The sequence below is a fragment of the Rattus rattus genome, chromosome 7 (assembly GCF_011064425.1).
Source record: "Rattus rattus isolate New Zealand chromosome 7, Rrattus_CSIRO_v1, whole genome shotgun sequence".
NCBI classification, from domain to species: domain Eukaryota; kingdom Metazoa; phylum Chordata; class Mammalia; order Rodentia; family Muridae; genus Rattus; species Rattus rattus.
Genome location: NC_046160.1, coordinates 128,480,578 through 128,508,512, shown reverse-complemented (window position 1 = coordinate 128,508,512; position 27,935 = coordinate 128,480,578). Strand labels below are relative to the sequence as shown.

The 27,935-nt window shown below is 45.7% G+C and overlaps 1 protein-coding gene across 4 annotated transcripts in view; it reads right to left on the bottom strand.

The window, feature by feature from the left end:
* Nucleotides 1–27,935, bottom strand: part of Tecpr2 (tectonin beta-propeller repeat containing 2) — a 91,204-nt gene that overhangs the window by 35,171 nt on the left and 28,098 nt on the right. For 3 of the 4 annotated variants that reach the window (XM_032908473.1, XM_032908474.1, XM_032908476.1), the window contains 7 exons: nucleotides 19,853–19,981; nucleotides 19,208–19,339; nucleotides 13,175–13,332; nucleotides 7,191–7,503; nucleotides 4,454–4,586; nucleotides 2,099–2,431; nucleotides 161–1,158 (listed from right to left, as the gene is read on the bottom strand). In XM_032908473.1, the coding sequence (XP_032764364.1) occupies nucleotides 161–1,158; nucleotides 2,099–2,431; nucleotides 4,454–4,586; nucleotides 7,191–7,503; nucleotides 13,175–13,332; nucleotides 19,208–19,339; nucleotides 19,853–19,981 (2,196 nt within the window). The remainder of the gene's footprint in view (nucleotides 1–160; nucleotides 1,159–2,098; nucleotides 2,432–4,453; nucleotides 4,587–7,190; nucleotides 7,504–13,174; nucleotides 13,333–19,207; nucleotides 19,340–19,852; nucleotides 19,982–27,935) is intronic. The other variant, XM_032908475.1, reaches the window with a different exon arrangement.

Here is a 27,935-nt window from a genome sequence, read left to right as displayed (position 1 = left end):
TGGAAATTCCCCCAAACCCAGACTCAAAGCTGTGACTCTGCAGTACTACGCTCTCCATAAGAAGGAAAATGACTGAGTCTGCCATGGATGCTCTTTAAAGGAAAAGCAGTTGCCGCCGCAACCGCCACACCAGTTATGCTTCCTGCATCAGCACACAGACCTGATCTGCCTTGAGCAGTGAGGTTTCCTCAGCACCTGGTTGGCTCAGGTCCTGCAGAGAACGACCAGCTCCAAGCTCTGTGACACTCGTCTCTGAGGATGAAGATGGGAGTCCATGGGCGTAAATGTCTTCCTCATCACTGGATGTCACTGCCTGATCCTGGAAGGGTTGGTCCAGCCAATGTGCATGGGTGTTGGCCACCAAGGCAGAGGTAAGAGGAGTCACCTGTCCTTTCACATTTCCCATGTCACATTCAAAAGCAGGTGTTTCCTTCTGACTATCAGTTAGTAAATGCCAAGGATTTGAGCTCAGGTGGCTAGGGACCTCTGCCTGGGTCAGGATGTCTGCTTCTGGGCTGGCCTCCTCAGTGCTGACCTCATAACCTTCGATCTCAGGCAGCCACTGCTCAGCACCTGGGGGCCAGCTGAGGCTGGCAGGTAGCATACTTGAGTCCAGAAGTGGGGCTTCAGAAAAAGTGCTCTGGGGGTCACTGAACTCCATGGTGTCCACCTCCTGCTGCTCAGCAGAGCTGTTCTGTTCTCGCAGGCATAACTCTGTGTGTGTTGCTGCATCAGCAGCAGGCCCAGGCTTCTCTTCAAGCTCTGAGGTGACGTCAGCATCTCCCTCATCCTCCTCTGGCTGCAAGGGTAAAGTCAACACTCCTTTGAGCAGGTCTGTGTCCTGTGTGTGGTCACACTGGGAAGCTTCCTTTCTAGGGCTATTTTCTTCATCCACTGGGCTGGGGGTAGACCCAGGCACCTCCAGGTCATGGAGTGTTTGAGGGCCATTGTTGTCCTGTATGATCCCATCCAACTCACCACTGGGGCTGATCTCCTGGTCTGGCGGCTCTGTGCTCAACTGATCCACACTACTGCCGCTCAGAACACTTGAGGCCAAGGACACAAGGTCTGTGCTCAAGGACTGGGGGCTGTCAGCAGGGAGCTCGGAGCAGGGAGTTGACTCGAGGGAACTGTGGCAGGTGCTCTTGCTTCCGCCTTCTAATTTGAAATGAGAACACTCAAAGTAAGGCACGATCTACAGAAACAACTGAATTGAAAAGGCATCTGGCTAAGGAAAACATTACTGCAATGAAGGATATTTAGTTGAGTATAAATTAATCTTTATAGTCCCAGACTTGGGGAATAGAATTAGGAAGCTTATGAGTTTAGAGCCGGTCTGAACTACATAGGAAGTGGACATTTCCCCGGACACCGATCTCAGTAGTGAACTGCTAGGAACGTGGAGCAGGAACTGAGCGTATGGTACAGGCCAACCTTGAAACTTGTCAAAACGCACGTGCTCACTAACGCTGCTGTCAACGCTGTGCAGCCTTTAGCTGCAGGCCTTAATAAGCTCCAAGGAGCGAAGCACTTAAAAGGTTCTATGTGGCCTGGGCGGTGGTGCACACCTTCAATCCCAGCACTTGGGAGCCAGAGGCAGATCTGTGTGAGTTCTGGGATAGCCAGGGTTACACAGATATCTACCTCAGAAAAAGAAAAAAAAAGTTCTATGCTAAATCCCGTATCTGGTAACATGTCAACACAACTTGTAAGATACAAATACAGCTGCATAAATCCCTGTTTCAATGACTGTCCCACGTGTTTGCAGTGTCGCTGGTCTAATGAGTGGTATACACGGTAAGCCAACATCTTATATTAAGTATTATCTTAAATATTAAAGAGCAAGATCCAGACCCTTCAATCAGAGCCTAAGCACGTGTATAAATGCCTGCCCTACTGAGATGCTCATGAGTGAGTATGCACTGTTACTGTGCCGGGAGGAGTGCATTCAGTGTGTGAACTCCTGTCTGCCAAGAGCGGCAAGCGCCCCTTGGGTGAGAAGCATCACCCCTTCCCAGTTGATGTGCACATCCCCAAAGGCTCTGGCCAGGGTACTGTACATGCCACAGGAGTAAGTGCGCTTGCCCACAGACAGTACCTGGCTTGCGCTTCCTCCTCCTCTTCTTCACTTTGATAGGTTTCACAATAAGCTCCTGGTCAAAGTCTTCAGAGCTGATGACACTGAATCTCTGTGAGGATGGCTGACCACTGTGGCCCAGCTCGGGGGCAGTCTGAGATCCAGGCGGCAGCAGCCCGGAGCCACTGTCCGTGGAATTGAGTGAACTGCTCCTGCTCCGCTGCTCACTGGCCACGGAGCTGGCCACAGAAGAGCCTCGAAGCCGTGCCTCGCACACAGTGCCTCCCAGGGACTTCTCCAGATGCTGTCCATGGACCTGCTCAGAGCATCGTGCCATCTCTGGACCGTCTCTCACTGAGAAAGAAGACATTGGTTTACTGCGGGCTCTTTGGGAGACGGCAAGGTACAGCTCTCAGCCTGGCAGCCTGGGCACTGGCAGCCACGAAACACCCAGCTTCATCCTGCTAAAAAACCCAAGCAATTCCAAATTCTCCAAACCCAGAGAAACTCAAAGGATTAGACAGGAGATTCCAGGGGACTTTTCATGGAAGCTCATATAGTTAAGATCAGTAAGACAATTCACTGTAATTGTCTTCTGCAAACATCACCAGCAACAGAATACCACCAAATCTAAAGCACTTCTCATTTTAATTTTATAAACTTTTATAAATGTTTATATATCAAGAAGGGTATAGTTAAATTCCCTATTTATACTATGCCTTTATTATACCTTGATATTATTTAAGAGGTATTTAAAAATGCATGTGTCTTCTAATTAAATTCCTTGAAAGCCAAGGAGAAGATGTGAATTTCCCACTAGAATGGGCTCACAGCAGAGGACATGAGGAGGCCAGTGTGGATGCAGGCAGAGAGCAGGGACATGAGACCCTGAGTTAAAGAGCCAGTAAAGTCCCACTGCAGTGGCCCCTCCCTCCCTTCAACAAAGCTCTGAGGTGTCCAGGGCCAGAGCTCCCAGTTTCAACCTCAACCGAAACTACTGTGCACTTTGACCAAGCACCTCTGGGGTGCTATGCACTGCACAAGGTGCTGGGTGACAGCCATCAAGAAATTTATCTCATGGACTCTTATCCTTGAGGCACAAACATTCTCCTGGGGATGTCACTGGGCTGACTGTGGGTGCCTGAGTATACACTAGTGAGGAGAGAGACAATGGGAGTGCTAGGTCTAAAGTTGTACCATGATGTGGAACCACGAGCAAAATGTAACTTCCAAAATTAAAATTAAGCGACATTTAAAATTCAAATTATTAGTAGCATTCACCATTTGAAGTACCTCAGACCACAGATGGCCAGTGACACCTACTAGACAGTGCCCACCTGAAGCCGTCAGCCCTGCTGATAAAGTTCTCCCGTGCAGCAGTGCCAGGTCACTGCTCTCTCCGTGAGCTCCACTGGGCCTTCTTCTACAGCTCATAAATCTTACATGCACTTCTTATAAGAATCCTGGTTTTGGACTATTCGCCCCAGCCCCCCGTTTGGGAAGGTAAGTGGTAATGGTAGGGAAAGGCTGTCATGCTGGCATCACCCCACAAGCAAGCTCAGCATCAAACCGCAGCCACACCAAGCTGTGGAAACACGGGTCTGGTTCTTCGCTCACCAGCTGTCATACAGTGTGTGCTTAACGCGTGCAAGGGCTAGGGCCGAATCCCAGCCCTGCAAAACCAACCGACCACGACAAGGCACAACGGGAGCCTGCTTCTGTGGCAGGTACCTGTGATCCTAGTGCTTGGGAGGCTAAGTCAGAAGGAATGCAACTTTGGGCCAGCCTGGACTAAAAGATCCAGTCTAAATCAAAACACATAAACAAAAACCATTACGGTTTGTATGAACCATAAAATATCCAACTCACAGGAGAAAATAACAACCCCCAAGGACAGTCTGTCTAGGACAAGAGATGTATAGTAATTACAAATGTCATTGTTTTAAAACTGCATGAACCTAGGCCTCAGAGACATTAACCACACAGTGTCTCAGATAAGGCACCTGGATGAGTCAAGTGGTTTCTGATTTCTCCTTCCCATTCACCCAACCATCCATCTTCACACCCACAGGAAGCTCTACCACCATGACACTGCCTACCACATCTTAAAGCAAGTCACCTCCATGACAAGCAAGCCTCTAAATACCTCCTTGCTTAAGCAAACGCCAATGACGGAACTTTTATGGGTTCTTCAAGACAGGGCCTCTCTGGGTAGCCCTGGCTGTCCTGGATCTGCCTCCCTGATGCGGGGGTTAAAGGTGCACACGCAGCACTGCACCTGACTAAGAGCACACTTTCCTTACCCTAAGCAGGACAGACACTCTAGAGAGCACAGGACTTACAGCACACACAGCACACTTGGCAGTTAATACAAACCTATGGATGCGAGTCCTTCAGGTCTGCTTGAAATCCTTATAATGTTCCTATCTCCCTTTAGGAAAAATATTTCATTTTCTGTGCAGGAAACAGACACAATATCACCCAGTCCTTCCAAACCAGCAACTGTGGCCTGTCAAAACAAACAAACATGCAACCAGGCAATAAACAATCAAATAATTGTAATTATTGGATTTTGTCATGGCAGTTCCTGGGAAACTCATAGAAGCAATTCAACCCTCAGCTGGACAGTATTCAAGATGTGGAACCTAGAGTCACGCGCATAACTTAGCAGTGAGATGCCATGATGGCTTGTGCACCCTCTCCCACCTCTCAGCCACTGTCTCCTGATAGCCACTGCCATCCCCCTTCTTATGACATGAAGCTCACATTCTCTGTTAGGGAGGGGTTCTGGCCACTCTGAACCACCAGTCATCCTGCCCATGCTGTGCCTCACCGAAATGGAGTGTGTCAGGCCAAAGGCCAGCCCTGTTCATCAACCTACACAGGTAACACAGTTTTGTCTCTATGCTGAGCTTCCTTTCCTACTCTACTCACTAGGCAGGCTCCGCCTTAGGAAGTGCCGCTTGAACACTGTCATCCTGAGTGATTAACAGTGTAGGCTACAAACCTGTGTCTGTGTCTCCTGTGCTACAAACCTGGACGGACTAGGAACGATCCATACCACCCAACAAGTGTCCCTACTGTGTGCTTTCCTACAGGAGACTAGGAAAGCCTTGAAGCCCAAGGCTCTTGAATTGAAAGCAGGGAGGGAAATGGTCCCTCGCTAAAAGCAGATGGTACAACATATGGCTATGCTGGGTCCACACTAAAGCAACAGTTCTCGCTGTGCAGCTGACAGTGTGCACAGGAGATTAGTTCACTGCAGAAGACACGGAGCCTAGGGCCTCTGCTAATTTTCAGATAGCCCTGACAGAAAGCTGGAAACATGACATTAGATTCCAAAAGCTGCCAATCATGGTACTTCACAGAGGTGCAGACAGCGTCTGTTCACAGACACACTGTCTCCATTTCCCTGCCTAGGAAGTTAATTACACCTACACTGAGAGGCGCAGGTGAAGTGCTCAGATGAAAAGCTGATGCAGTTACAACATGTCTTAAAGCCAATAATTAACAAGTTCCCCAGAAACCCAGGAGAAAAGTTAAGTCACCCACAATGGGAGAAACTAAAGAAACAAATGCAGGGCTAGGTGACCCCTAATCCAGAACCACTGCGCCCCACTCAGGCAGCTCTGAGACTTCCGGGGCCAAGTTACCTCTATACCAAAAGTGTTACCAAGCATGGCCAGTAACTAGAGAGGTGTCAGTGGGCGCAGACAGTTGGTTCTCTGGGGACACTCTCTCTAGAGATGCTGTGCCGCAGGCACACAGAGCTCATGTGGAGGCAAGAGAGCCTGGCCTGGATTCTGGAGGTAAAGAGTCGTGAGTTGGGCAGGCCAGAAGTTCTGATCTTAGCTTTGTTTAAAGTCCAAAATCAGCTTTTGGGAGTGATCTGTTTTCTACCATGATTTAATGGTACTGGAAAGTTGCCAAGATACGACAGTTAGTTTCTAAAAAGAAAGTTGGGGGGGGGCAAAATAATATGTCTGCCTTTGGATAAGAAGCGAAGGGGAAAAACGAAACAAAACAAAAACAAAAAATGGGAGAGCGCAGTGGACAGGAACCCGCTCCTGAGAGGCAGCACTCCCGGGCAGGAGACAGTCCTCAGAGTTACTGCATCTGTCACTGAGTTCTCACGGGATGGGATTATACAGTAACTGGTGCTCAGGAAGCACATGGTCCAGAGACTCGGTAGCACAGTGTAATCCCAGGTACTCGGCAGGTTGAGCCAATGCAATCAACCTGAAGTCCAAGGCCTACCTGGGCTACAGAACGGGCTCAGAACAGCCTGGGGACTGAGTGAGTCCCTGCCTCAAAATAAAAATGAAAAACAAAACAAAAACAGCTATACAGCTCCGTAGTAGAGCATTTGCTTAGCATTCACAAATAAAATGCAAAGCTGAAACAAAACACACAAACTACACAATTGAGGGGTGAAGCTCAGAGGAGGCAGAGCATGGGATTAACATGCACAATCAGCCTGAATCTAACAAAAGAAAATACATGCGCACACGCGCGCGCGCGCGCGCACACACACACACACACACACGCGCACTCTCTCTCTCTCTCTCTCTCTCTCTCTCTCTCTCTCTCGGACATGGGAAGGAGAGAAGAGGAGAGAAGGCTGAGCGGTGTGAGAGGCTTGGCAGGCAAAGGTAAAGGTACTCACCCTCAGATCAGATATCTAGGTTCAATCTCTGGGACCCAAGGTGGAAGGAGAGAAACAACTCCCACAAGTTGTCCTCCGACCACATAGGTGACAGGACATGCAGGTGTGATCACAAGTAGGCACATGGAAGTTTGCATACACACACGAATAAGTGGAATTTAAAAATGAATCAAAGATTATAATGAACAAGTTTAACTGGGGCCTAAAAAACCCCAAACATCTAATTTCTTAGTAGAGAAGGACAATGAATATCAAAAAAACAAGTTTTTTTAAACCAAAATATTACAGAATTCCATTTGCTTTCCTTGGTTGTCTCAAAGGGAAGAATGAACCATAGTTGACACTGCTCCTTCCATATTCCCAAGGGCCCAGTGGCTGAACACTTGTGGATGTGTACCCTCCTCTTGCCCTGTGACCCCCAAAGACAGGTGTGGCTCTCCCACATACCTGATTGACAGTGTCCAGAAGATAGATACTGTACTCATTCCAGCTCAACACCCAGCCCTCTCGGAAGAAGCAGGAAACAAGCCCCAGGTGTTTCTCAGGAGCGCTGCAGCTCCCCCCATCAGAGGGCTCCAGACGAGGGTAGAGCTCAAAAGGTGTGACTCCTCCAGCAAAGACGTCCTTAAGGATGAACGTGGCCTGAACGGTCCCGTGGACATCAGCTTTCCACAGCCGGAGCCCAGGCCGGGCTGCGTACAGGGTTAGATCGCTTTGCTTACACAGTCCTGGTATAAAACAAGCACCAAATTTCCCAGTACTAAAATTGGAAGAAAAAAATGAAAAGAAAAAAAAGTACAGGCATGGACTAACTGGAAGTGATTTCATTGTCAATTCCTGATGTGAACTCTAAGAATCTACTGAACAACACATCGTTGCTTTTCTTGTCCTTTCTACTGTTGGTTGGTCACTAAGTCACACTGGCATCCTTGTGCCCAGACTCCACGGTGCTTCACAAACACACACCAGCTGTTTTTATCATCAACAGTTCCCACCACAGCCTGCTGCGTCTCACACTTCATGTCCATTCTCCCTTTAATCCTGACAGCAACCCCACGAGGCCGCTATCACTTCTGTTACATTGCAAAAGCTGACACGTCCAGGGTTGCTCCTGCTATCCCTGCTCCGCCATGCTGCTCCTTCTAGTCTGACGCCTACCATCGCTCCCTAGCTTCTTGAATGAAAAGCTTTACTCACATTGGGAGGAGCTCATCTGTGTCCCCACCAAGGGTACCAGTCTCCCTTCCCATCCTCATGCTTGGTAGTATTTTCTTATAACACACACTCAGGAGAGCATGTGTGGGAGCTGAAGAGACTGCCCAGTGGTTAGGAGCACTGTTGCTGTTGTAGACAACCCAAGTTGGGTTCCCAACACCCACATGGTGGCTCAACCAGGGGTAGCTCTTGTCCAAGGGATCTGATACCTATTTCTGACCTCCATTGGTTCCAGGCACTAATGTACTCTGTGTGTGTGTGTGTGTGTGTGTGTGTGTGTGTGTGTGTGTGTGTGTGTGTAAATCCAGACACAATATTCATACACATAAAATAAATAAATCTTTAAAAAATAAAGATGGTTTAGCTGTTCAGAGCATTTGTTGCACTTGCAGAGAGCCGGTATAACCACTGGAACCCCATGGTGTTCACAACCATCTGTAACTGCAGTTCCATGGGACCCAATGCCCTCTTCTGCCCTCCATGGGCACCAAGCACACGATACAAATATGCAAGCAAAACACACAGAAAAGTAATAAGTCTAGGTAACGGTGGTGCACACCTTTAATTCCAGCACTCAGGAGGCAAGAGGCAGGAAGACCTCTGAGTTTAAGGCCAGTCTGGTGTACAAAACAAGTTCTAGGACCAACAGGACTTTACAGAGATACCCTGCCTCAAAAGTTATATTAAATAAATAAGTAAAAAATGAATAACTCTAACAAAAATATTTTTAAGAGTATGTGCAATAAATGTCACAAAGCCTAACACAATGGTTCCCAACCTTCCCGATGCTGCGACCCTTTAATACAGTTCCTCATGCTGCGGTGACCCCGACCATAACATTATAGTCACTGCTACTTCATAACTGTCATTTTACCACTGTTATGAATTACAATATAAATATCTGTGTTTTCAGATGGTCTTAGGCAACCCCCGTGAAAGGGTTGTTCAACCCTAAAAAGGTCTTGACCCGAATATGTTGAGAACCACTGGCCTCGTGGGATGTGCACCAAGGACCAAGTGAGAAGCTGAACCATGCATGCACTCTGTGCTTCTGATGACTCACCCTGGGCAAAATTCAGAGCAATGGGCTATGTTTTGTGGGTATCAATCTCATTTTTATTGATACTCCAACACTAGTTTAGCACTTTCATTTTAATAAATGATGCATGTATATAATTTTGCAGATTCTAAATTTAGGGATAATTTAAAATTTTTTAATTATGTGCTTTTGCACGTTATTATGTACATGTGAGAGCAAGTGATGCATGTGAGAGCAAGCAGTACAGGTCAGAGGAGGGCACAAGGATCCCCCGAGACTGGACTTAGGCTGTGAGCCATCATCCAATGTGGACGAAGGGAAAGGAATGCAGATCCTCAGTATGAACAGGTACGAGCTCTTAACTGTTAAAGCTCTACACATACATATACACAAAGCATGTGAGCGTGCGCATGAGTGCACACACACGCACACGCAAGCACACTCACACGCACACGCACGTATGCTTTTTGGTAATTTAAAGTAATTTGTCTTTTATACTTACCCAGTGTTCTGAGATTTATCTTTGATTAAACAACAGTAAAGTGCTTATTCATTTTCACTGCTGTATAGTTTTTCACAACTTATTCAATTTTAACATTATCTCTCTTTTTGAGCTAAGATCTCATTATATAGCCCAGGTTGAACTCAAATTCAAAATTCTACTGTTTCACTCTCTTAGATTCTATAACTACTACACTTGGCTTTATATTGTTTTTAAAAAACATATATGTCACTACAAAATGTTTCCTTGGGCTACTGGAAAGTGCATGGATTTGGAGAAAGCATGCACATCTATGAATCTAATATTTAGGTTCTGTGGTCCTGGGAACTGAACCCAGCTACTGCATGCACAGTGTTTTAGTTTCTTTAATTAGAAATAACCTTTTCCAGGACTGGAGAGATGTTTCACTAGTTTTACAGAGGACCTGAGCTGGATTCCTAGCGACCACACAATGCAGCTTGCAACCTAGACAGGAGAACAATGCTCTCTATTGGCCTCCTCACATATCTGACTTACTTTGACAGACAGACACACTTAATTAAAAATAAGTAAATGAAATAAATATTTTTCTTTTTTTAAATTTTTCTTTCCTAAACAAAGGTTCTCTGTGAAACAGCTCTAGCTAGCCTGGAACTCACAGAGATGCCCCTGCCTCTGCCTCTTGAGTGGCGATTAAAGGGGTGCACTACTAAGCTCAGCTCTGAATAAAATCCTAACAAATAATTTATTCATCTTATTACTGGATTGATACTGTTATGGATTTGTTTCAAAACGGGATTTCATGATTCCAAGGCTAGCCTGGAATCTGCTAGTCCATAGTGGTTGCTCTGAGGGTAAATACCAGGATAGCATGCATCTTCTCATCTTGTCCCTGCCTCCCAAGAGCTGGGGTTACAGGTATGTACCACTGAGTCCACTTAAGACATTTTGTTCCTTTCCTTTTTTCTTTCCCTTGTGGCTGGAGATTGAACTCAGGGCCTCATCCATGTTAGGCAAGCGCTCTGCCACTGGGCTGGTGTTTTAATTATTATTTTGTTTGGTACAGAACTTCACATCTTAGGTAAAACCCCTGACCTGTGCTACATTGCAGCCTTTTTCTTACACTATGTCTTGTTTGGTTGGCTGGTTTCTGAGACAGAAATGAATGGCCTGTAACTCACTGGATAGGGCAGCCTGTTTCTGCTGGGGTTACAGACCTGTGCCACCATGCCTGGACTTCTTAGACTATTTTGAAGGATGGTGCCATGTGCCATGAGCTTTTTTTGCACACTTTTCCTAGCACACGGGCCTGAGGGTTTGTCCGGTTGTTTGCAGAGTAGGACTTCTGAGTTGCTGCACTCAAGTTCACAGCCAGTGTGCCTCCCATCCACCCGCCTGGCCTGCCCCACACTGAATCCTCAGAAGCACTCACTGACATCTTTGTCAATGCTCAAATTTCCACCAGAGCAAACTGAAGAGGGTTAGCAACCCTGCGCCTTGCTGATTCTTTCTCTAAACAGTCTTTAGTGGATTTGGGCTGTAGAAAGGGCACTGGCGTGAGACTTCGTGTGCCACTCTTCAGAAGCATAAATTCCATATCCCAGGTCGAGTGAGACTGTACAAGAAATCTCCATTAAGATCAAAACCAAGTGTGTGCCATTCTCTGTCTCCATCCCACTAGACCCTGCTGGCACCTTAGTAAATGAAATCCCTCCGGACAGAACCCAGGGAGAATATCATATGTCAGATTTGGCTTCAGAACAAAGCTCATTAGATTAATCAACTGTTTTGAGTCCACAGAGCTTTCACAGACAACTATGTAATAGGGCTGTGTCTGATTCTTGCCTTTAGTGGGTTTGCGTTGCAGAGGCCCCCTACAGAGAAAAGCCCAAAGGAATTCTAGTTAAGCAATCAGTGCCTCTCCCTCTTGCCTTTCCTGTCACATAATCTGTTTGGGGATCCAACTTTAAGTTTGCTTCCCTTCTACTTCTGGGACCTCGTACTTCTGATCGCTCTGTTTTGTTCACTGTTTGTACGAGAGCCTGTGTTTTACCTGCACTCAGTGAATTGAAGCCTATCAAACTGTGTGGTACTGGAGGGTGTACATATGTGAAAGCTGAGGGTGAGGTTGGCACCAGGAACCATGTCCCCAGTAGAGCACGAGTTTGTACAGGAGCATGGGTCCTAGAGAGAGCTGGGGTGGAGGCTGTTTACGTGTTCAGAGGGCGCTGTGAGGGAGCGGACAGAAGGTAGTGAGCTGGAAAGAACAGCCCATGAAGCAGCCTTGCCTGAACACCTGCGTAACGAAGCACGGGGACTGGTAATCAACAGCTAAGGCAGCACAGGACACAAGTTAGAAACAAATCACTGTCCCCTGGAAAAGGGGTCTGGTTCCTTTGTTTCTGCAGGTGGGACCAGTCCCTGGCATAGAGTGTATTTCTATGGAGAGCAGAAGGCAGACGGGCAGGTTTCAGCTCACTGAGCACATACCAGACCACTGATGGTATTAAAAAGGCATCCAGAGGAGAACACAGGCACCCAAGAGGGATGTGAGAAGAACTTCCAATGTGAAGGCTGCCGAGCAGAGAGGAGAATAAACCTAGGGCTGCTGCAGCACACAGGGCATGGGACAGACCATGAATGCATCAGAAGCTGGCTGTGTTTTGTCTGACCTCATTCTCCTCTCCCTTGACACTTGTCACCAATGGCACCACCAGCTCCGGGGAGACTCTCCCATGCCTGTTAATCTCCTCATTCTCCAATCTGCCTCAAATCCTCTCAACATCCATTAACTCACTGTCACCCTGTCCAAACCTGTGCACGCAACAATGCCCCTTTCCTGAAAGGAGGACACAGGGTGGGCCTCTAACTCCCACAGCTTCTCAGAACAGGCTCCCAACACCCGCTTGGTCCTCCTCAGTTAAAGTCCTCCATTGTCCTGCCTGCTCCTTCCTTCCCTCCCATTCTTCTCCACACGACCTGGCTATGGAGGGCTACGAGCTCATTTTCTTGCTGGAAGGCAGCAAAGGGCAGGACGTGTGTGTTCCCGCTGCCACAGGGCTAGTTTGTGGGGAGCCCTAAGTTCTCACCCTTCTCTTCTTCCTCCGCAGATGATCAAAGGAAAGATACTCTTTTAGTCCAGAGCTCTCCCCATCTTAGCCTCTCCTAATCAGCATGTAGTCCTCACACGGGAAGAAACTCTTCTCTGACGTAGGCTGAGTGGAAGCCTGCTTAATTTCTATAGCACCCCGTACTGTACTCCACAGCCACTGTCATGTCTGTCAGTAAGACCTGGGTCTGCCTTTTGCTCTCCATGACGGGAGAGGCCCACATCTGTTAGGCTACTCAGTCTCATTTGGCTACAACTACCAGTGTGGGGCACAGCAGCAGCCAGGGGCACGAAGATGCTGGATCCTGAGCGCTATAGAGAGAAGCCATGTCTGGAGTGGATACACGCTGCTGCCCTCTATGTCCTCGGACTAGCCCTGGGATGCACTGGGATGCTCTCAGGCCTGTACCTCCTCAAACCAAGAGACTTCGTCTTCCCATCAGACTCCATAAAGTGTGCTTGGCAGGCACAGGCTACCAGCACCCCAGGCTGGTGTGGCTGAGGGCTCTACATCTGGCTAACAGGAAACCTAGGAGAAGTAAGGGTCACTCAATACTGAGAGCAATGTGAAAATGCCTAAGGCTTACCTTTTCCTCGGTTGAGATCCAATCTGCTTGACCGCCTTTTCCTCTGTGTAAAAGAGCAGGCTTCTCTGCAAGGTCGACACGAGCAGCACTTTCTGGCTGTAGTCCAACTGCACAATGGAGGACGGCTCTTCTAACACGAGGTGTGAATTGCAGATCCCCTGGGAGAGAGCCAGGCCAACAGTGGTCAAGACTGCTCAGTCGCTCACAGTGACTGAGCATACTTGTGCTGAACTGAAAAGTATTCTGTGGTACCAGGCATAGTGGTGCATACCCACAAGCTCAACACTAGGGGATGGAGACAAGTGGAGCAAGACCTTGATCAAGAGTTCAAGGTCCTGCTTGATTATATAGTGAGTTCGAGGTCAGCCTGAGCTATGTGAGACCCTGTCTCAACAAAACAAACAAAACAAAACAAAACAAAACGAATGTTTTCATTTTCTTCAGATTCATGGTTAATGAGATCTGAAAAATGTCTTACTAACAGGAAAACTACATATTAACATTAATCTCATATATACCAAGTTTGCAAAGAAATGTCAAAACCACATATTTCTCTAAAATATTCTAAGTAAATAGTTCAAAGAAGGATATATAAAAGTATGCCACAGCACATGAGCTAAGTATCTCATATCATACAGAGAGCGTGGCTTCTGGGAATCCTGTGGCAGTGATATGCTCTCATGGTCTCTCTACAAGGGGTGGCTTGGAGGATGGCTCACAGATCTAAAGGGCCTGCACACAAGCCTGACGACCGAGTCCCATCCCAGGCACCCATTACTGAAGTAGAGAACTGACTCCTGCACGCTCTCCCTGATCCTGACGTGTGCACCGTGGCATGTGAGTTTGCATTCTCCACACCCCTCACAAATAAAAAAGGGCATTTTTCTGTTAAAACAAAACATATTTGTGTATCAAAAATCTGATTTTAATCCAGGTATGGTGGTATGATTGCTGGGAGTTCAAAGCCAGCCTGAGCTATATTAAGTATCAAGGCCCAGTCTCAAACCCGTTTCTGCAGTCACTGTCACCTCAGGGCCCTTCTGTTTTATCAGCAGCCTGCTCGCAGAAGAGGAGGGACCATGAGGAGTAACAACAGTGCAGCTTATCTAAGTATAATCAAGCACTGAAGAATAATTCTGCAAAAGCTGGGCATGAGGCCACATGGCTCTAGTCCTAGTACTCAGGAGGCAGAGGCAAGCAGGCCTCTAAATTTGAAGTCAGTCTGGTTAACATATCAAGTTCCAGGCAGCCAACGCTACATACAGAGACTCTGTCTCAAAACAAAAACAAAACTAATAATACAACATCACAGACTCCGGTGTCTGAGGGGACAATAGCGAGAACCACTCATAGAGTTTATATACAGCAAAATCTACCACTTTTAGGTTTCTGACTTCAATTTTGATATATCTGTAGTTTTATATATACATCACAATCAAGATGGTGAATTTTTCATTCTCTCCAAGTACTGAAGACATTCCTCTTCAGTTAAAGTTAGTTAGAATGTAACTGTTTAGTTTTACTTAGTCTGTGACAGGATTATATTATTCTATATTTTAGAAAAATCAGTATTCTCTCAGGTTTTTACTGCAAATCTCATGAAACAGCTGTGTCTTTTATGGTAAGTTTTCAGGGCTGGAGACAGCTCAGCAGCTAAGAGCATGGGCTGCTCTTCTAGAGGATCAAGGTGTGGTTCCCAGGACCCACATTGCAGCTCACAGTTCCTATTCATTTCAAAGACTGTGACGCCCTCTTCTGGCCTCTGACAGGGCAATGCACACAATTGGTACACAGTCATAAATGCAGGCAAAACATACACATGAAATAAAAATAAATCTTTAAAAAGAAATAAATAAAACAACTTTTCAGGGTGTTTCTGAATTTTTTCCCCACATTTTATTTCCCTTCCATTTGCTGAAAAGTGAGGCCTTCTCTCCTTGGCTTCTTTGCAGCCTGTTCACGGGTAGGAATGGATGACAAGGAGCAACAACCCCTTTGCAGTGCCGGGGAGAGCAGAATCTAAGGCCCTGGATAACCTTGTCAAGAGATGCTCCCCCACAGCAGCAGACTAGGAAGACTCTCTCATACCATATGCCAGGCCAAATTCATTCTCATAGAATACTAAGATGTTGTTAAATATCCTTTTTCAATTTTATTTTATGTGTATATGTGTTTTGCTTGAGGTATATCTGATACTATATATGCGCCTGGTAGGCAAGAGAGGTTAGACGAAGGTGTCAGATCCCCTGGAACTGGCGTTACAGATGGTTATAAGCTGTCATGTGATGGTTGAGAATTGAATCTAGGTCCTTGGGGAAAGCAGCCTATGCTTTTAACCTCTGAGCTATTGATAAACCGGCCTGCCTCCATCTCAGGAATAAAAGCCATCTTATGGTAAAGACGAATTAGGTTCGTTCGTGTTGATGATTAAATTTCTTTTTAGTCAAGGACTGGGCTATGTCCTACCTGTGACCTTAACTACAAATGGTGCTGTAGTGCCTGCTCCAGAAAATGGCAACCAAGCCTTTGTTTCAAAGTTGCTATGACCGACCATCTTACAACCCTACCTTTGTTTCAAAAGTTAGTCGTCTCCCCCCCCGCCCCCCATGTTATGCTGCTCCTATAACTCTGATATTTGCCCGCCAAATCCCCCATTTGGAAAGCCCCTACCCCTGAGCTAGAATAAACCTTATTTTGCCCATGTCCATTGCTGATCTCTTGAACCCTTCCTTTAGGAGGAGATAGCCCATGTACAGGAATAAAGAAGCTTGCTTTAATTATTTGGCCATAATGATTTGGGTTGGTGGATTTTCTCCTCAAATCTTTGGGATCAATACCACCTCTCCATCTGCATGCCCTTTTCATTAAAATTTCTGTTTTGCTAAATAGATGTGTCATGCCCAACCAACACCTTCTAAATGCTTCCATTGAGTGCACAGGGAGCGCTGTGTACAGAGACTTGGACTTTCATCATGAGCCACGACCACAGCACCAAACTTTACAAAAGTCATTGTCCCTCCACTACACATCCACACTAAAAATATAAATTCCACTGGAGAACATCTTGATGCAGAAAAATTCCAGCCCTAAAGAATGGAGGTTTTGCACTTGATGTGATCAAAAGGGATGTGTGCACACAGACCTTCTGCAGGATGAAACACTGGGTCTCTAGGAAAAGACCCGGTGCGTGGTCACTCACACCACATGCTGTTTTTGCACCATTTCACCTGAACGGGTGACTGTAGAGAGTGAGGCACTGGCAGGCATTTCCTCTGTAAAAGTAAAAAGAGCCTGTTCTTTCAGTATTTGTTACCTTCAAGTGAATATGAGAATCTTGAAAACTTGTGTTTGTATAATAGACAAGATTCCAAAAGCTGAAGAAGTTTTTGATCAACAGGATGGAGTTAGTTACAAAGGTATTTTTCTTTGTGTTTAAAGATGTTTATTTACTTATTTTCTACCATGAGGGAGCTTTGTCTGCAGGAATGTCTGCACACCAAGTGCATGCTTGTCGCCCCAGATCACACAGAAGTAGAGTTAGACAGCGGCCAGCTGCCATGTCCTCTCTTCAGCCCCAGCCTTCTAATATTCTATAACACATGTGTCAGCCGGGAAGATCTGCATCTCCTGAAGCACCCATTCTACCAAGTGACCAACACATGCTACTGAACTCATTCAAAAGTTGAAGATCCATTCCAAGCAGAAGATAAACAGGTTTTCATGTAATGAGGTAGGAAAAGCCCACCAAAGGTTTCAGATGCCACATGGCAATCAGCTTTTGAAGAAACTCCACATGATAAAGTAGCTCCCAGAAGCCACAGGTAGGCCACTTCTCTATGAGCTGTTTGCCAAGCAGTCCTCGAAGCCTTAGGAACAATATAATATAGGCTACCGCCACTGCTTCTAAAAGACATTTGTTTTACATATATGAGTGTTTCACCTGCTTGAGTTACTATGAACCACGGGTGCCTAGTTCCCATGGAAGTCACAGAATGGGGCTTGGTCCCTGGGACTGCGTTACAGACTGTTGTCAACTGCCATGTTCTGGGAATCAAACCCAGCTCGTTCAGTAGAGCACACAGAACTTAGTGTCTAAGACTTCTAGGATGATTTGCATAAGAATGACCTCCACAGGCTCATATAGGTATGGCTTTGTTGGAGGAAGTAAGTCTCTGGCCCAGGTTTCAAAAGCCCATGCCAGGCCCTGTCTGTCTGTGTCTCTCGCCCCCATAGCTCCCCCTCCCCTCCCACCCCACTTATCAGAATATAAAGTTCTTAGCTACTGTCGCAGTGCCATCGCTGTCTGCTTCCCCCACCATGATAATGGACTAACCTCTGAAACTGTAACAAGCCCTCAGATAAATGCTTTCTTCTATAAGAGTTCCCTTGGTCATGGTATCTATTCACAGTGATAGAACACTGACTAAACACCATCCCTCCAACCCCTGCCTGTGCTTTTGGTTGCCCACTAAAACTAGATGATAAGAGCCTACAGCTGAAGACTACATACTTAGGTTGTAGGACAGAGAGATCGAATGGGAACCGAGCTGGATGCTTCCTCATGCATTTAGTCTTAGGTGCCAGAAGGTGGTGCTATGCAGGTGTCGGGGGAAACAGCCATCAGTGGGTGCTATGCAGGGTGTCAGAGGAAACAGCCATCAGTGGGTGCTATGCAGGGTGTCAGAGGAAACAGCCATCAGTGGGTGCTATGCAGGGTGTGTCGGGGGAAACAGCCATCAGTGGGTGCTATGCAGGGTGTCGGGGGAAACAGCCATCAATGGGTGCTATGCAGGGTGTCAGAGGAAACACTAACTGTGGACTCTGCACTATACTACTCACTTGTCAGGGAAAGTGTCACCAGTGTCCAGTACTGTGTCTGTTTCTGCTGAGGGATGAGGCCCATGCAACCGGAGGGAATCCATGCCTGTTATTATAAATCTGGTTAAAAGCCCAAAGCTGGAGAGGTCACAGGCACTAGTGGAGAAACTACTATTGTTTTGCTAAACGGACATATTGTGGCCATCAAACTGCCTTCTGAATATTTAGGTTTATGCTCTTAAATTAGTGCTTCTTCCACTGTTAGTCAGAGAAGCTTCGTTTTGTAGTGGGCAGAACTTAATTGCAAAGTCTCAAAACTGGTCAAAGTGCTGAGAATACGTGACAATTGAATGCTAAGCCCTAAACAGGACATCTGTACCATCCCCTTCAAGGCTCAGTGAACCTCTCTGAAGAGAGGGCAGAAAGGATATAAGAGCCCCAAGAAGGAAGGAGTGTTGTAGAATATTATCTTCTGGAGATCTGCTCGTGAAGTCATGGTAGCTATGACTACCTACAGAAGACCAGTATGAGATTGGGCCCATAGACATTCCAAAATGAATAGGGGAGGGTTCACAAGACCCTGTCAGACCATAAGGAACTACTGACAGTCAATGGTCACTTGGGGAGAAGAGGGACCTTCCTCAGTTGTGTAGCTACTGGTCATTGCCCATACTCTTGTACCTAACAAGCCACATTCATGCTCATGACAGCAACACTAATTAGGCTCATTAGCTCACACACATACTGGATGTGGTCACAGACAAGACTGGAAAATTGTTTGCATCCTTCCTGATAACGTTTCAGGGACTCAGAAGGGTCAGCAGCTCTTTGATAAATAGCAGTCATGAGAACAGCAAGCTTGAGGAGCTGAGGTGAGCACTGCACACAGCATGTACACACTGAAATACCACGGAACATCCTGAAAACTTGCCCAACTTGTTCCTTTGTTTTGACATAGATTTTGTGTGTAACTTTTCTATGTAGCCCAGACTGGCCTCAAACTCATAAAGATCCTCCTGCTTTAGCCTCCGAGTGCTGGAATCATGGGGCACCCCCAGGCCTGCCTCAAACATGTATAATTTTTACTGTTGATTATGCAGGACAATTCTTCAGTCACATTGGCTTAAGGGCATCGTGCTGGAGAGCACAGGGAGGCAAGCCTGCCATTTACTACAGATGAAAGGTGGCAATGGCCACCTCTGACGATCACCTTACCTGGTCTAGATCTAGAGAGGAGTAGACGATCTTCCCTTTGTCATCTCCAGAGAACAGCTTCATTCCATTGGGGCTCCAAGCCAGAGCTGTAATGCTGGTCTTGTGAACACCAGTAACATCAAATCTGCGAAGCTATGGATGCCAAGAGATCACAGGAAAGGAGAGCTGCTATGACTGACTGCCCTTCTGCTTTGGGGGAACTGGTTTTCCAAACAACTGTGCACAGATTCCAGTCTGCCTACATTCAGAACTCACAGACAGGCCAACAAGACGGACAACAGCACTCTGCCAAACCTGAGGGTGTCAGTTCAATGCCTGGACCAATATGGAAGGAGAGAACACACACACACACAGACACACACAGACACACACAGACACACACAGACACACACACACACACATAAAAAAAAAACATTAGGAAAAACAGAAAAGGGCACTAAGTAAAAATAAGAGCACTGATTCGTGCTTTATGCCAAATGGTCCGAGGCAGATGAGGACCCTGCCACCCACGCTTCACAGATCCTCCGACCTGGAGTGCTGGATCAAAGGTCAGAGCCACCACATCCAGCTCTGAGGATTTCTCATCTTAAAAATGTCTGAGGAACTGGCCAGGAAGAGAAGCAGTGACAGAACCTGAGCACTTACCTGCTTGTTCCTCCCTGGCAATGAAGACACAAGCTGGAAAACTGCGACCCTCCCGGAGGCAGTGCCCACTGCAACCAGGTCATCAAAGCAGCTCAGCAGCTTCACCACAGTGATGGACTCTGTCTTCCCCTAAGGGAAGACACAGCAGAACAATCGATGACCAGAGAGGCTCGGAAAGCGAAGGACCACAACAGGTCCCTGGGCTGCAGCACATAAGCTTCTGACTGGAAATGTGTACAGGGTCAGAAAGACAAATCATTCTAGGATTTCTGCCTTTTAAAATTATTATTATAGGGCTGGAGAGATGGCTCTGCAGTTAAGAGCACTGACTGCTCTTCCAGAGGTCCTGAGTTCAAATCCCAGCAACCACATGGTGGCTCACAACCATCTGTAATGGAGTCTGATGCCCTCTTCTGGTGTGTCTGAAGACAGCAGCAGTGTACTCTCATATAAAATAAATATAATAATTCTTTTAAAAATATTATTATAATAAAATATACAGAATCCCCAATTACCACTTGTGTATCTCTTGGTATACAGCACATCCACAATGTCCATCACCCATCACCACCTCCGTGTCCAGAATTATTTTCATCTTACACAAGGGAGCTTCCACCCAGCAAACAATAGGCCCATTCTCCATGAAACCCCTCCCACTCAGCTCCTGCCTGCATCTTTCTACGATGCCCTTCACGATGGTTTTGCCTAAATAGTCACAAGCTCATGCCTAAGTTCATTTTGAATCTTCTTAGATAGGTAGAATGCGTTCACAGCACTCAGCAGACTGCAGAAGAATACTGCTCTAAGTTCTAATTTAGCCTGGGCTACAGTGAAAATACTCTCAAAAAACAGAAGAAAACAATCTCCAACTTTTCTTAACACATTCTATCTCTGTTTCAAAAAATCACTCGCTATTGCCCCTCTCCCAACCATAAGGAAAGTCTAGAGGTTATTCTACCCAAAAACATATAATGATATAATCAATCTATCTGAGCAAGACAGGAAAAAGCCTGTATTAGAACAATAAGCCCACCTGGTGGGAGCCATCCAGGAAAACACTGTGGTAAGCAAGTGAGCTTTCTGGAGATGGCCCACCATTCTGCATGGCTGAGATGGTGTGCTCTGAAGAGGCAAGGATCCCAGGCAAGGATCTTGCTGCTTGCCTGTCTCTCCTGTATTCCCCACATGGCTGACACAGCCTACTGTTTGCTGGGTTTAACCCACTCTGCTGGGCAGACTGCCTGTAGAATCCGTATGAAGATGTGCATTCGTATAATGATGCTGTTTAGATGAACTGATTTCATAATTCCTGATAATGATTTTATAAAACTTCTGAATTGATTCAAGTAATTTTAGCCCCCCTGAAGAATAAGAAAGTTACAAAAAGAGTTCTGTGAATCTTCATGTGTCACAAAGCGTATACTTTGTACTAGGAAAAAAGTAGGCTTGGAACAGACTGATGATCAAGGAAAAACATTCACTGTAGGCTCGGAATGAGGCTGCCAATTTCAGGAACTAAGGTCATAAAGTAGAGTAGGTGACTTATTATAGGTGTAAGAACAGAAAATACATGATTAGCTAGTTTATCTACACAAAACTTCAAAATAATAAGACAAAAAACAAATTACCTGTCTCTTCATAAAAACCTTGCTAACTTATGCCATAAAAACTATTGCTTTAAACTTAAGGAATGGTTAGTCAGACATGAGTCTTCGTGGGAAGATGTAAACAACTCTGCAGTAACTCCTTAAGCCATATAGACCGATGACATGGATCACTGCTTTGAACTTACTATGAACTTATGGAATGAAAAATGTTTTAAAAACCATGTAATCAATAATACTGCTATAACTCCCTTTCTGTGATATCTTATTTGTTTTTGAATGAGGTAATCTCTCTTCTTATGTAGAAAGCTATGTCCTAGAGGATATAAAAAGACAAAGAGAAAAAAGTAAATATATGGGTTATTGGACTCAGCTCCTTGGAGTTTGCTTCATCCATTATATGTGTATGTGTGTGTGTATGTGTGTGTGTGTGTATACACATATATATATGTGTGTATATATATATGTATATGTATATATATATATATATATATATATATTACGTATGTGTTAAATTCTTGGAGCTTGCTTCATCTATTGAGTGTGTGTGAATTTTTCTTTTTCTTTCTCCTCAGTCCAAGTAATTAAATTTCTTTTTTATCCCCTGTAGCTTTCAGCAGGAGCCAACCACCAGAAGCTATCACATCAGCTCAGGCAGAGAAGAGCAGAAGAGCTGAACTGTCAGAGCAGCCAGCTTTCAGTCCACACCAACTCTGCAGGTCACCTCAGTTTAACCCTGGTGTCAAAGCCAGTCTTTGACACCCCACTCCTGAGAAATAAGCTCCCCCCCAATTAATGTCTAGTGAAAATGCAGGTCCCTACAGCCACCTTAGTGTTTGGAACCCAGTCACCTTGCAGCTCCCACCTGCCCCTCTGTGAACTAAATCAAGATACTCTATCCTCACCAGCACCCCATGCTTAACAAAGTTCACTCACTCATTTAAGCCTTACTCTGCCCTAGATGTAGGTGACCTTTTTTTCAACTTTCAGAAGAAAGCACTGAAGTGAGACCCAGTGGAGACCACAGGGCTGAGCCTTGAAATCTCAGTCTGAACTCTTAGTCCACAGCCCTTGACCATAGCTCTGACATAAGCAACAGGTACACATCGACAGTCTGTCTGATCCAACCTGGAGGCATCGTTTTCACCTTTGGATGCTGTAGTGGCAGGTTGTGTGCCAACTAGACATAAGCTGGAGTCGTCAGAGAGGAAGGCGCCTCAGCTGAGGAGATGCCTCCATGAGATCCAGCTGTAAGGCGTTGTCTCAATTAGTGATCAATGGGAGAGAGACCATCCCATGGTGGGTGGTGCCACCCCTGGGCTAGTGGCCTTGGGTTCTATGAGCAAGCCATAATGAGCACTGCGGTAAGCAGCATCCCTCCATGGCCTGCCTCTGCATCAGCTCCTGCCTCCAGGATCTTGCCCTGCTTGGGTTCCTGTCATGATTTCCTCAAACAATAATAGCAATGTGGAAGTATAAGCTAAATAAATCTCCCCCTTTCCCCCAACTTGCTTTCCTCACTGACCTATGCTAGTCAGGGTTTCTATTGCTGCAATGAAACACCATGACCAAACTGATTTGGGGAAGGAAAGAATACTATTTAAAAGGATAAGGATGTGTGGCATTGTGGGAGTAGGTGTGGCCTTGGGGGAAATGTGTCACTGAGGGTGGGCTTTGGGACTTCAGAAATCTAAACCAGGCCCAGTCTCTGTCTCTGTCTCTGTCTGCCCCCCCCCTTCCTGTTACCTGCTGATACAGAGGCAGAGCTCTCTGCTACTTCTTCAGCACACCAGCTTCCTGCCATTGTAATAAAGGACTAAACCCCTGAACTTGTAAACCAGCCCCAACTAAATATTTTGCTGCATAGGAGTTGACTATGATCATGGTGTCTCGTCTCTCCACAGCCATAGAAACCCTAAGACAGCTGCTATACCCATAGAACAGAATCACAACCATCACCAAAGATGCTTCCTTCTGCAGATGGGAACAAATGGACAGAGAGCTTGAAACACTCAGTCCTATCATAGCCCTTCCCTCTATAGAAAAGGAGAAGTGGAAGGATTCTAAGGGCCAGAGGGGTGGAAGACACCAAGGAAGCAATCAATGCCTTTCAGACCCAGCAGGACTGACACATGAAACTGTGGTAGCATGTATAGGGCCTACATAGGTCCAAGGCAGATGAAGTGCCAACTCTGAGAAGGGGACGTGGACATGAGTGCCCATCCCTAACCAAGAAGCTACCTCCAACTGACAATGCTTGTAAATGAAAAATTCATTTTCTCCAACTGAGTGTCACTGGAGATACAAATCACATTTTTAAAAAGATTTATTCATTTATTTTTTATGTATGTGAGTACATTGTCACCATCTTCAGACACACCAGAAGAGGGAATTGGATCCCATTACAGAGGGTTGTGAGCCACCATGTGGTTGCTGGGAATTGAACTCAGGACCTCTGGAATAGCAGTCGGTGCTCTTAACCGCTGAGCTGTCTCTCCAGCCCCTAGAATCACATCTGAAGGTAAACCCCATTCCCAGCAATAGATGGCCAGCAGAAAACTAACTCAACCCTGTGTCTGGAGGCTTCTGGGAGGGAGTCAGTGAGACAGGATGTCTCTGGGTAACAGCCCTGTCTGTCCTTGAACTCACTCTGTAGGCCAGACTGCCTCTGCCTCCCAAGTCCTGGGGTTAAAGGTGTGCCCACTTCCTGGCTTGTTTGGGCATGTTTCTACCTTATATATAATAATATATAATCAAACATATACTTGTATATGTAATACGTTTGTATATTATGGTTTCTGATTTTGTGCTTTTATGGTATGTGGATGTATGTATCTGCATTTGTATTGTTTTGTGCTTTTTCTTTGTTTTTGTATTGTTTTAAAATTCTATTTTACTGGTCTGTTTTCTAAAGAGAGAGAGGAAGAAAGTGTGGAGTTAGATGGGTAGGAAAGTGAGTAGGATTTCAGAGATGAGGGAGAAACCATGATCAGGATATATGATATAAAAAGAAATACATTTTCAAAAAATAAAAAAAAATTAGTTTACTTCAAAATTATATGTGTATGTTTGTATGGGCATGCACATGTGAGTGCAGGTGACTCTGAAGGCCAGAGAGGGTATGGATGCTCTGACGCTGGAGTGACAGGTGACTGATGCACTGCTAAGAACCAGACATGGGCCCTCTGCGACAGCAGTACACAATCTTAAACACTGAGTAGAAGCTTAAATTTCCCCAACCCTAACTTAAACAATGGTTCTTAAATGCTTTAACCTCTTTTCCTGGCCTGTCACCCACCAGAGGTAGTGGAAAAGAAAAGTTATTAGGATACGGGGGAAGTGGACCTGTTTAGAAATTGTTCTTTGGAGAAAATCCCATCTGTTTTGATAGGAAATCAGCAGTTCAGCTCACAGGAATCATTATTGGTAGCTTGAGCCACTGACAAATACTTCACAATTATACCAGCAGTCCAATTAGGTAGTTGTACAGATAGCAAATTAGCAGGAGTCACATGGCCTAGCAGAAACAGCTAAGCCTCTGCCAAATCGGCACCCTTCAGTAGGAGGGACCAGAACCACCCGGAATACCAGGAGAAGTTCTTTGCCATGCCTCTCTCAACAAAGCAGAGATAGGCTAAGACTTGAAACCAAGAAGTGTTGCAAAGGTAGGTAGTTCTACAAGTAAGCCACGCCCCTGTCATTGTCCGCCAAGTCTCTCCCTCCAAACCTCATGTGTCTTGCCTTAGCCTGTCTTGCCTCAGCACGTGCGTGAGTCTGCATCACCATCACTCTCCCAGTTGGCCCGAGTGTGCAGAAGCAGAAAGAAGCCGTGGAAACCTCTCGAGAAGTTGTTTTGTGCATTTTTCAAATGGAGCTCAACTATGCCTGCAAGGCAGACCAATACACGTGTGTGAAGAACCCTTCATCACTCATCCTTTCGAGTGCTTGCTTTAGCAGAACATCCTTTCACCTGTGTCTGCTTCAGGAAAACATCCTTTACGTGTTTGCCCCAGCAAAACACCATCCAATACAACTGACTTTCCAAAGAAACCAGAAGTTTCCACTTCATTGAGACAATTCTTTAAATACCTGGGAAGTCATTTCAACTGGAGAGGGAGCACCCCATAACAATGAGGGGAAGTTCAAAATGGCCACCTACTTGACTGACACATCTGGGATTAGAAGCAAGGATCAGCAGTAAGAACCTACCTCCCAATGTTTAGAGGACAGAGGACTTTTGACTACCCTGAATCCTGAAACATGAGGTGCCAAGAACATAAGTGCTTTTCACAGACGAGGGGTGAGACATAGTTATCTGCTAATGTGCTAAGGACTAAAACTAACCAAAATCTACCACATTTAACCATCAAGCTGCTTCTAGAGGTCACAAGCTAACAGACGTGAATTCCAAATAGACTTCGTTAGACAGATTCAGCACTATAGCTTCTAACAAGGAGAGGAAGCAGATGTCTAGTGATTTCCCGCTCCATTATCTTCCCAGAAACCCCACTTTCCATTCTAAATTCTTAATCTTCAAAATAACAAAAATTTAAAGGACTCTTTTCTAATGAAAGAAATGCTGGTTAATCATGAGTAAACTGAACTCTCATTACGAGAGAACTAAAGGCCAGGAATAGTGGCGTATGACTTTAATCCTAGCACTTAGAGGCAAACTGTGAATTTGAGGCCAGCCTGGTCTCCATAGTGAGAGTTCCAGAAGCAGCCGGAACTATAGAGAGAGAATAATGAAGGCGTGAGAATATAATGAAGGAGCTTTGACAAGAGGATGTTTCCCAAGCAATTAAAAAAAAAAAGTCTGAAGTCAAAAGACTCCAACCCAGAACCAAGACCAACTTGATTCTCAGTGTGGACAAGCACAGAGCCACTGAGAGGGGATACTTGTCCTGTCTTTCCCAGGTTTGCCAATTGATTAACAATATACTAAAAAAGGATTTATAAACTGATCCCCAGCATCTTTGGTTCTTAAATCAATAATACTATTAACACTGACTCAAGCTTCACATAAGTTTATTAAAACCATGGCCTAGCACACAAGTATCTAAGCTTGAAGTTTCCCTTCTGGTAAACCCCTATAACTTCTGATGCAGTAATTTCTACAGCGATCAGCCTGTCAGATATGTAAGAACATGTTCTATAGCCTAGGTACCACGTGAAGCCTCAGTTTACCAAAGTAGGTCACAGTCCTGGCCTTCTCGTAGACTAGCTAGGAAACATGCTTATAAAGTGGGTCACAGTCCTGGCCTTCTCGTAGACTAGCTAGGAGACATGCTTATAAAGTAGGTCACAGTCCTGGCCTTCTCGTAGACTAGCTAGGAGACATGCACATAGAAAAGCTGCCTACAGCAACTGGGGGCGGTACCGAAGCCCATTTCATATGGTACTTTTACAGCTTTCAGCATATTTCATGGATATAAATAAATCCAATGCCAGATGGATTACAGGTTAACAAATCTGGATCTTAAGTAACAAGGAACAGAGTGATCCTGTGAAGATTCTTACTGTTGCTAGTAACCAGTCATGGTGGTTAGACAGATGAGAGGAACAAGGGAGTGGGGCTAGGAAGGAAGGCCAGCTCAGGCCTGATGCAATATTCAGGCCAAAGTAAGTAACAGGCAAGTCTAGCAAACCAGAAATGAAATGGGTCCCCAAGACGGGAAATCCACAATGAAGACAAACTCCATCAAGAAACTCCATCTTGTTGGGCTGGTGAGAACACAACACCAGTGCAGCAGCTTTTTTATTTGTTTCTTTGTTTTTCTAGACAGGTTTCTCTGCATAGCCTTGACTGTCCTGGAACTCACTCTGTAGCCTATGCTGGCCTCAAAGTCAGAGATTGGCCTGCCTCTGCCTCCTGAGTGCTAGAAAGACATGCACCATTGCCAATGCTGCCGCCACCACCTAGCTTCTTTCTTTTTCTTTCCTTTCTTCTCCTTCCTTTCTTTCCCCCTTCCTCTCTCTCTCTCTCTCTCTCTCTCTCTCTCTCTCTCTCTCTCTCTCTCTCTCTCTCTCTCAGGCAGCGTCTCTGTACATAGTCCTGGCAGCCTGGAACTCACACTCACTATGTAGGCCAGGTTGGTCCAATCTCACAGAACTGCCTGCCTGCCTCCTGAATGCTGGGTTGAAAGACGTGCACCACCATGCCCAGCTAAAGCCGCCTTCTTTATTATTATATTGTGTTAGGCAACTTGTTAAGCACTGTATCTGCACTGCAAGCTACAAGCTACCTACTAAGGGAGAAGCTATAGCTGTCTTCATGTTATAAAAGAAGGGCTAAACTCCAAGAAGCTACACGACTGTCTAAGGGAGTTAGAATCAAGTCGGGGTCCACAAGCAGGTATGTCTGTCTTTGAGTCTGTTCTGACTTGGCTCTGGACCTTCTATGAGAAAATTCAAAAATCTTGCTGACAGATAATTTGCTAGGGGTGTGAAAAGGAAAGAGAATAAATGGGATTTTATTC